This window comes from Aplidium turbinatum, chromosome 15 (assembly GCF_918807975.1).
Source record: "Aplidium turbinatum chromosome 15, kaAplTurb1.1, whole genome shotgun sequence".
NCBI lineage: Eukaryota > Metazoa > Chordata > Ascidiacea > Aplousobranchia > Polyclinidae > Aplidium > Aplidium turbinatum.
The window spans coordinates 10,908,142-10,918,318 of record NC_137486.1 but is presented as its reverse complement, the minus strand read 5'-3'; the positions used below and the strand labels follow the sequence as shown (position 1 = coordinate 10,918,318).

The 10,177-nt window shown below is 40.0% G+C and overlaps 1 protein-coding gene across 1 annotated transcript; it reads left to right on the top strand.

Moving 5' to 3' along the window:
- The first annotated feature begins 7,377 nt into the window (after positions 1-7,377).
- Positions 7,378-10,050, top strand: LOC145784851 (uncharacterized). The gene is made up of 3 exons (XM_082596692.1): positions 7,378-7,574; positions 8,606-8,698; positions 9,066-10,050. Exons 1-3 carry the CDS (start codon positions 7,394-7,396, stop codon positions 9,110-9,112), a joined length of 321 nt encoding a protein of 106 aa, XP_082452818.1. The 5' UTR covers positions 7,378-7,393; the 3' UTR covers positions 9,113-10,050.
- The last annotated feature ends 127 nt before the right edge of the window (positions 10,051-10,177 follow it).

Here is a 10,177-nt window from a genome sequence, read left to right as displayed (position 1 = left end):
TGTGACAAGATAACATCCTAACAAGCTAATATAAGCTATGACTGAAAGCATGAAACAGTTAAGCTAGTATACTAGCCTATAAAAGCTTATTCATAATAGCCTATAGGCTATAGGCTATAGATTGCCATAACAACAATTTTGCTTTGAAATACAATATTTCGTTAATTACGAAAGGAGATTCGTTTTGACAAAAACAATTTTTTGAGCCATCTTTAGGATCGGTAGAAACAAAAGTATTTCGAAATGGAATGTGAGAACTGTTTAAAAGGCAAGTATTTCAACTTTCAAATGCGGTTGGTTCCGTTATTTTTTTTTGCTCAATGCCCACACTGTAGGGTGTAGGCTGTACAGTTGGTCACAGCGGTAAACCATAATCTCTTCGTGGGAAAATTGTAACGTAAGATTCCCAAATCCGTTCGTCTGCATGCAATGACCCAAAAATAAACACACTTTCGAAACGTCTATTCAAAAGTGTATTTATTTTTGGGTCATTGCATGCAGACGAACGGATTTGGGAATCTTACGTTACAATTTTCCCACGAAGAGATTATGGTTTACCGCTGTGACCATAAAAAATAAAAGACGCTTCTCTGTCTAGTGTTTGGCACAGAAGCACTTAGAAGCAAAAAATAAAAGACGAAGTTGTTGGTTGGTAGGCTACAAAAGCAAAGAAATAGTAAAAGAAGATCTTGTTAGTTGGTAGTCTACAGAAGCAAAGAAACTTGGAGACATTTCTTCTCGGTTGGTACAGAAGAAAAATAACTTTGACATTCATTGGCAAGAAAGAAGATTAAAGGCAATCCATCTGTGCTTGAAGATTCAAGTGGAAGAATCCAAGCAAGTTTTGTGGACTTTAGGACTTCATACTCGTACAGCTACGGTATCGTGCATTTAAATTCTTTTTTGTCTTTTTACGGTCTTTACAGTTAAGTTTTTTATAACATTTTTGTGTGTTTGTGTAACTTAATTTTTTAATTGTTAAATTTAGCCCTAACATTTAATATGTCTACACTCGGTGGCGACAGGGACTCGACCGCCGTCGACTCGACTGAGTTTAAGCCTGATGATGTTCTTTGCGGTAGGGCAGGCCATTCTGGGGAGGGACCCATTAACGATGAGGCTAAGTCAGTTCGAGAGGCCCGGCATCTTAGACGGGATATTTTGACTCAAATCGGGAAACTTTCTGTAGCCCTAGGTTCTTTGAGTGATAAGCAGGAACGGTTAATTTTTAGATCTAAGTTATCTACTTTAGAAGAGGAATTACGGCATTTTCATGCTCTTTCGAGTAAAATTGTTAACTCTGCAATCTTGGCAGAACTTCGTGATAGGGTAGATCCCGAATTTAACTCGTTAAAAAATAACTTCGAACAAAAAGAAAGTGAGTTCTCAGATAGGTTGGATGCTGACATACATCCTGAGGATAGCGCCTCAAATGTAAGCACTAGGATGTCTGAGAGCTCGTCACGGATAGTTGCACAAATTAACCTACAGTTAAGACGAGAGGAGCTCCAGATCCAAGCTGAGGCCGAAGCAAGAGCTGCTGAGGCCATCGCAAGAGCTGAAGCCATACGAGCTGAGGCTGCCGCGAGAGCTGCTGAGGCCGCACGAGCAGAGGCTGCCGCGAGAGCTGAGGCCGAAGCGAGAGCTGCTGAGGCCGCCGCGAGAGCCGAAGCTAGAGCTGCTGAGTTCGCACTCAAAGACGCTCAGTTGAGGGCCGAACAACGTAAAGAGGTAGTTTTAGCTGAATATCGTTCTGAGTTGGGCTCCCGGCGTAGCTCTAGGAAGGGCTCTTCTAGGCATTCCAGGAAGTGAACATCAATCGCAGTTTAATTTACCTAACCTTTTCCAGACGCCTGTTCAATCCGTAAGTGGACCTGTACAATCCACATGTTTTCCAGCTGTTTCAGGAGGTCTCGGGGCCGCGGCTAAGGGTCTTCCGAAGGCTGTAGAGCCAAGGTCTGCAAATTACAACCGAACTCCTCCCCCAGAGCGTACAGGTCACGGGGCCGCCATTAGCAGTAATGCTCTGCCCCCTTCACAGTTTTCTGCGCCGCTAGTTTTTGATCGCCCAGCTACACGTAATTTGGGTGGTTGTGAGAGGCGTATCGTGTCTCCTGATTTTAACGTGTTTGAGGATCGTGATCGGGCTGTGCATGTGACTGAGCCCACTCAGCCCCTTAAGGAATATAGCTTGTCTTCTCCCGCTAAATCGAGTTCTCAACAGCAGGATTGCTTTTTTGAATACCAAAATAGTAGGACGTTCTTCGATAAGGCGGCCTTGATTGGTTACGATGGTAATAATATGCCATTTGTCTTCTTTAAAAATCGTGTTATGGCCTTGATGGCAGCTTCGCCCTTTAAGGGAACTCGTTTGACTTTGTTGCAAGCAGCTTGTGTTAGAACAGCTGCACAAACGATTGCTAATTTGGTTTCTGACACTCCTGGCTTGTCAGAGGAAGACAGGATAGAAATGTCGTTAGCTCGCTTGTCCCAACGTTTTGGAGTTCGTGGAGGTCTTTTCGCAGAACCGGAAATTAGAAAGTATCGCTATGGTAGCAAATTGACTTCTATCTCTTCCAGTGATTTGAAAGAGTTTAAAGATGAATTGTCGCAGTGTTTGCTTTACGCGAAAGCTTATGGTCAGCGTGATAAATTAGAAGGACGTTTTGTTTTGGATTTGGCTAAGCGACTCCCGTTTGACGCTAAGCAGCGTTATCTTGACTTTTTAGGTGATCAGTATGGTAGCACTGAGGAACCTACCTTTCAGAGTTTGTTTGATTTTGTAGTACGGGAGGAAACGCGCAAGTCGACTGATTTTAGCATTATGCTAATGGGCGATTCTGGTGAGTCGCAGCATTTTAAAAAGTTTGGCAAAGGAAAATTGCCTTCATGTCCGGTTAGGCAGACGTCGGTAAAACCCCATGATAATGTGATTTCAGGGAGTTCGCAGTACTCGACTGCTGTTGGCGCACCGCGCGGCGGTGTGGCCAGACGTAGTGACATACCGGCATGCATTTGTTGTTCGTCACGTGGTCAAGTTGAATATCATTTTTTGTCTAATTGTAAAGAATTTTTGCGCTTGACACCTAAAGATCGGAGAGATGTCATTGTGAAAGCTGGCAAATGCTTGAATTGTTTGCGCCAGCATATGGTTAGGGATTGCGTTCATGCAAATAACTGTCGTAAGTGTGGGCCTAACAACGATAGGAAACACTATTTTCTTCTGCATGAATTTTATGTGACGTCACGTGATTCTCTGGATTCGGTCGGTAAAGATGATGCTGGTGCCAGAGTTCCTGTGCGTAATGTTAAGATTGGAAATGTTAAAGCAGCCTTTAACCGCGTTACTGCTGCTCGTGTTTTGAATCCAATGACTGGCAAATCGAAGTTGGTGTATTGTCAGCATGATCCTGGTTCGCAGTTGACCTTTGTTTCGAGTGACTTGGTGTGCGAACTTGGTCTTAAACCGTATGATAAAGCGTCGTTTAAAATAGATACTCTGGCTGGTCAGAAACCTACTTGTGCTGACCTTGTTAAACTCAACATTCAGTCGTTAGAGACTGATGAACTGTTTTGTGATATAACCTCGGTGGTTAACCCAGCTTGGGCTGACGATGTTAAAACTTTACCTCATAAACAAGATTTAAGTGGTTTCCGTCATTTTCATGACGTGAATATGTTTCATTTGAATGATTGTAGTACTGTAGATGTACTGATTGGCAATGACAACGCTTATTTGATGTGGGCAAAAGAAGAACGTGTTGGTGAAAATCGCAGTGAACCGCATGCTTTACTCACTCCTCTCGGTTGGTTGGCTTGTGGTGGTAAGTCACCCTTAGTTGAAAGCGTTGCTAAAGTGTGCAGAGTGCAGACGTCTTCAGAGTCGGATGTCATCTCTGGCTTTCAGCGTAAAATTCAGTCTCGTGATATGGAAATAGCAGACCTGAATAAAGTCATTCAGGATTTGACTTTGCAAAATGAAACCTGTGAATTGTCTCGCAATGATATTTTGGCTAGAGAACTTGTCGAACCGAATATTGAGTTGAAAGATGGTCGATTTGAGATACCTGTTCCGTTGAAGGAAGATATTGATCTACCTAACAATTTTGTGTTGGCGTCAGATAGAGCTGCTGCTTTAAGAAAGAAGGCTTTAAAACAACCTGAACTTCGTGATTTCCTTACTGACACCATGAAAGATCTTAAATCTAATGGCTATATTGAGCGTGCTGGTGAAGCTGGAAATGTCAAGGGATTTGAATGGTATTTACCATACTTTGTTACGTCACAATTAAAAAAGCGCATTGTTTACGATGGCAAGTCTGAATTTCGAGGAACTTGTGTTAATGATTTAATGTCTTCTTGTCTTGACTTGTCTGACTTGTTAAACCCTCTGGCAGATGTCTTGGCTAGATTTCGGCTTGAAAGATTTGGTTTCGTGGCCGATATGACCAAATACTTCTTTCACATTTTGGACTCTTCATTACGTAAGCCCAATTTCATTGAACTGCTTACGTATAACATGCAGTGCCGTTCAGATCGTGAACGAACGCCCTTTGGTACCTTTGAGTGACGACCCTAGGGATTTTACTGTCATCACCCCTGCCTCACTTTTGACCCCATACTTAGACCCATACTGTGCTGTTGGGCAACCACATGATCGTGACCAATTAAGAAGGGATTATCGGTTCAATTTGTCACTTTCTCAGCAGTTTTGGAGTAAATGGATCGATTTTTACTTGCCAGGTCTTCAGGGCCGGAAAAAATGGCTAAAAATGGCCGAGAATTTGGAGCCTGGTCAACTTGTAGTGGTAGGTTCTCTCCAAGACATTGGTAAACGTGGGAAGTATCAACTTGGGAGGGTGCATGAGGTAGTTCCACAAATTAGGAAAGGGAAGCCTGTGGTTCGTAGAGCCAAAGTTGCCGTCTGCAACTATGATGAGAGTACGGGGAAAGTGAAAGTAGACTACGTTTTGAGGGATATTTCGTGCCTCGCCCCCGTAAAGAACACCTAAGTGTTAGGGTTTGAGCCTGGTTTTATCTGCGGTGGCCGACCCTTGTCTGAGCCCGGAACAGTCGGTTATTATCGCAACTATTGTATAATGTATATAGCGTCATTTTAGCGTGTACCTATGGTACCAATTTCATGTATCGTCGTGTATTATTCCGTATTGTTGTTCATTCTTTGCATGCCCTTTGTATTTACGTATTAACTTAAACGTGAGGGATTCAAACAATTTGTGTATCGTGTGTTTTTATTCATTGGCTCACAATTGTCGTCATTTCTTTTTAGTTATGCCATGTCAGACTGTCATAACTAGGGGCCGCTATGTTCCAGACAATTGTTCAGCTAATCAAACGTCATATAAAAACCGTTCAAGTCTACTGAATATTACGTCATGGAAGTTGCTAGAAAATGTGCCAAAATTGCACCATCGTTCATAAGAATTGTGTCAAACCTGTTTGGGCCTGTTTGGGCCTGTTTAAACAGGAAATATTACATCAGCTTTAAACACCTGTTGGAATGACTTCATAATTGTCTTTCATTATTGCGTCACAGTACTGCATACGTGAATTTGAGATATTGCTATCTATTCTGGTCATTCGTAAAATGATTGTTTGAAAGTTGGCCGCACATTTAACTGTTGGCTTAGTGCTTGCTAGCTGGACAAAGGTTCCGTCTTTTATTTTTTATGGTCACAGCGGTAAACCATAATCTCTTCTTGGGAAAATTTTAACATAAAGTTCCCGAATCCGTTCGTCTGTATATAATGACCGAAGAAACACACACTTGAACTTCTTTTCAAACAGTGTATTTCTGTAAAATCAGCCCGCGGCTACCGAAAACGAGGGGGTGCAACGCCTTACACCACTGAAAAACTGTCACTACAGAACAGATTACTTGGATAAAAGACGGAACCTTTGTCCAGCTAGCAAGCACTAAGCCAACAGTTAAATGTGCGGCCAACTTTCAAACAATCATTTTACGAATGACCAGAATAGATAGCAATATCTCAAATTCACGTATGCAGTACTGTGACGCAATAATGAAAGACAATTATGAAGTCATTCCAACAGGTGTTTAAAGCTGATGTAATATTTCCTGTTTAAACAGGCCCAAACAGGCCCAAACAGGTTTGACACAATTCTTATGAACGATGGTGCAATTTTGGCACATTTTCTAGCAACTTCCATGACGTAATATTCAGTAGACTTGAACGGTTTTTATATGACGTTTGATTAGCTGAACAATTGTCTGGAACAACAGTGACAAAACCGCATAGCCTTCTAGGCTTGGTTATCATCATTATTAGAAAGGCCAACAATATAAGACTGTAGTTTTAAAAAAGAAAGAGAAGCTACATTTACCAAAAATATCCGAGTAAAGAAATCTTTTGGTATACTGAATATCTTAGCTGTGCAAGTACAAAACATTTTGGGCGGTAAAAAAAAAACTGTCTAAACACTGTGTGTTGTGAAACAGCAATCTACTGGGCTTAAGCACATCGTTATAACCTCAGACAGGGTCAATGTGAAACTGGTCACTGTGTCTGACCATCAGAAACTCTGCGTCTCTGCTCTATCGTGTCTTTTATGACTTCGCTAGTGGAAGACCATTATAGAAAGCTTACTTTCAGATGCAATAAAACAATTCCGATCGGAAAACCACGTTGCTTAATAAAAATTTGAATAGCAGAGCTGGTATCAATTTCGAATATAAAAATTTCTCAAACAAAAAAAGTTATTTTTTTAACCAAGCATGAAGTAGGCTAATAAGAATTATGGTCAGTGTTTATATAGCTTTTTTACGATGATACTATAATATAGATAGATGATGCTAAGAAGGCAAAATCAGATCGCAAATCATGTCACATCTGTGGCTTCAAAACATTAGTAGCTGTAGAAACACTAAACTAAAGGAATGCATATTGTATCAGATTTATATCCTGTCGGTAGCCCCCAAACAGCATATCACAGCATGGTATCTTTATTCTAAGTATGTTGACCAACCTCATCGTGCTGGTTTGGGTAGTTCTAGCCTTCCGACTGACAAGATTCACATAATTTTGTATTTTGTGGCTTTCAAACTCAGCATGATAAAGTTGAGCAAATGGACAAAAAGTTGGTATCTGCAGTTGCATTCAAGGATTATCCAGTGTATGCTATTATTTAGGCCTACCCTCCTTCTTGCAGAAATTTAAGTTTACGAACGGGTTTATGTTAGTAGGCTTATTTCAAAAATATAAATAACTTATTCATAAATTTTGTTTTGGTTTCAGCTAAACCCAAGCAATACATATGCATGTGTTCCAGGCATATCTTACAGATCCACAAAGCACAAATGTTTTAGCTGTCAATACGTCTAAACTGCCACAAGACGTGAAAAAAGTCGGAAATGGAGATAAACGCTTTACTAATTTTGGCTGCAACTGTCGTACTATTTGTATTGTGCTTCATATTATACATTCTCTTTGCAAAGAGGTGTTGCCCTTCAGCTATGCTGGCGAAACAGCCGATTTCAAATGCATATTGTGACACCACTCCAATCACTCCCGCGGACGATACTTCTTTTACGTGTAAGTATAAAATAGCTACATCAGGGCTTCCCAAGCGTTTTTGTTTGTTTGTCTCCATTTCAATTTACGAAAAACTTTTCCAAAACCTCAATCTTTGTTTATTTGTAAATTTCGATGTTTTACAATATTTGCACCTACAACTCATCCTTGCTTTGAATATGATTCGTTTTCAATAGTTAAAGTAACCTATTTGGTCCTTTGAAACAGACCACTGTTTAATTATTGTTGCAGTGCGCAGGCCTTGATAGCGAGAGTTTGTAGTAGATTTCAGTTCTGAAATAGGTAGCCTATTTTCAGGTAGGCCATACAAAATACAAATGTAGACCTACTTGCTTTCATGTTTCAGTGCAATATAAATTTTTAAAGCATAAAAAGCTAAGCAGTTAATTACGCCCCCAAAATAAAGCTTTAATTGTTTCATCGTTATTTTTGTTCTAAATTTATAAAGCGTAACTGACAACCATTCTGTTTGGAAGGGTAAATAAAATTTTATCACATTTAGGTTTTTAACTAATCAAGAAATTATACTTTCATTCAATCTTGTTTTAAAATTGCTGTGGCTAACTAGTTTGATCTAGCATAACCTTTTCGATCCTCGATATAACGCAGGCCCCGTACACTTGGACCGTGGAGTCGCTGTATCGACAAAATTTTGACTTATCCAACATCGGCCCATAAAAGATGTTGTAGAGAAACTGGGTTGACGGTTGTAGAGAAGAATCTCAATATTTTGTCACACGCCAAAGTCACCTATATTAATATTTCAGACATAGATTTTTTTTCAAAACGTTTTGATAGAAAAGATGAATGGGGAAACAGCAAATTAAATAGTTAACCGCTTCACACAAGGTTAACTTTTGACTGGACGTTTATTCAGTGCTGTACCACAGTCTTTGTGCAGTGCGGCGGCCGGGTGAACAAACCTCACGTGCCAGATGTGAGCCCCGAGCGTAGCTTAGTACCCTCTGTTTAGTACCTACCCTCTGTACATTTATGTATCGCTTACTGGTGGCATGTCAATTCATTTTCAGGCGCTCTTCATTCTGAAAGTGAATCTGACAATACTAAGCCTATGGGTCCAAACGTTTCTGATCAACCACCTTCCTATTTAGAAGTGATGTCAAGTAAGGTTTAGCTATTTTGCTTGTTCTGTAGATAAGGGGTTGGCAAAACGTTGGGTCTATAGTCACACGCGGTTTCAACAGTTCCGTTCCCTTGCAATTATTACATAACCGAATCGAATCGTTCCTGCTACAACTTTCAGTGTCAACCACAATAGCCTACATCTTGTGATATTGAAATTTGCCCTCCCTGAACCTGGGATAATACCCCAATGTGGCCTGCTGTGTTGCCAATTGGTTCTGACAGGTTGCTTCAATTGATTTAAAACCAACACTAACGCCTGTGTAAAAAAAATACGCTCTATGCTTATTATATACGTAGCCTACACACGCTTGATCCTTTTAAACTTACAGTGTGTATATTTTGCAGATAGTGGATACCACAATCAATTAGTTGTTGCGACGAATCCATCCTGACGACAGTTTAGCAAACTTTGTGAAAAATAAACTCAAAACTAATGCTTTTGCTGCAACAAAAAGATTAAAAAAAGAAACGAAGACATTTTCAGATATCTCGTGTTGATATCATTGTTTTTATCGATATAATAAATCTTATAGATTTATATAAGCGTATATAGGCCTACCCTGGACCTGCCTTATGCAGACTAATCTACAGAAAAATTATTTGTAGAGTGATTATATCTTTTTCTAATATGCCGGCGTAGTCACGATCAGTTGTTGTTGTGTTGCCTATTCAATGATGACATATTCCATCCATATCACAATGACAGCAAGTCTTTCGAACGTTGGTGTACAGTCTGGTTTTATCCAAAGCGACCAAATTTAATCGAAAGCAAGAGACTCTGAATGAACTGTCTTATGTTATCAGCTTTTTGTAGTAGCCTAAACTGCTGCAAAAAAAGATTTAATCAATGTTCCAAAATAGAACAAACCTGCGGAGCACGACAAAATTCGGTACCCGGTCATTTGGTCGACAGGACGTTTGGTCGACAGGACGTTAGGTCGACAGGACGTTAGGTCGACAGAACAATTCATTTTAGGGTTAGGGTTAGTTAACTAACCTTAACCTTAACCTAACTCTAACCCTAACCCTAAAATGAATTGTTCTGTCGACCTAACGTCCTGTCGACCAGATGTCTTGTCGACCAAACGACCGTACACCACAAAATTCGTGGCACGCATGTATTTAGCCTGCCACGATTTAGTCTGATTGCATGACTATTGTGTATTGTTAGTAGATTGCTGTCAAAAATTTTCAATGTGAATTTATTTGTAATTTTTGCACAAATAGTTTTAATACCTTATGTGTTAAGTTTCTGTGAAAAAAGTAAAAAAAAAATGCAACGATTAATATAACCGTGCGCTACTTTGCTTACATAAAGTTGCTGTGCCGATTAAAGCACTTATTTCAGATATCCATACTTGTGCTTCCTTTCCAACTTCCAGGAAATATTTGACTATCATCGAGTTAACATTTCTTCAATTAATTGCGGTAGATGTCGTGATGCTTGTTTAAGTTTT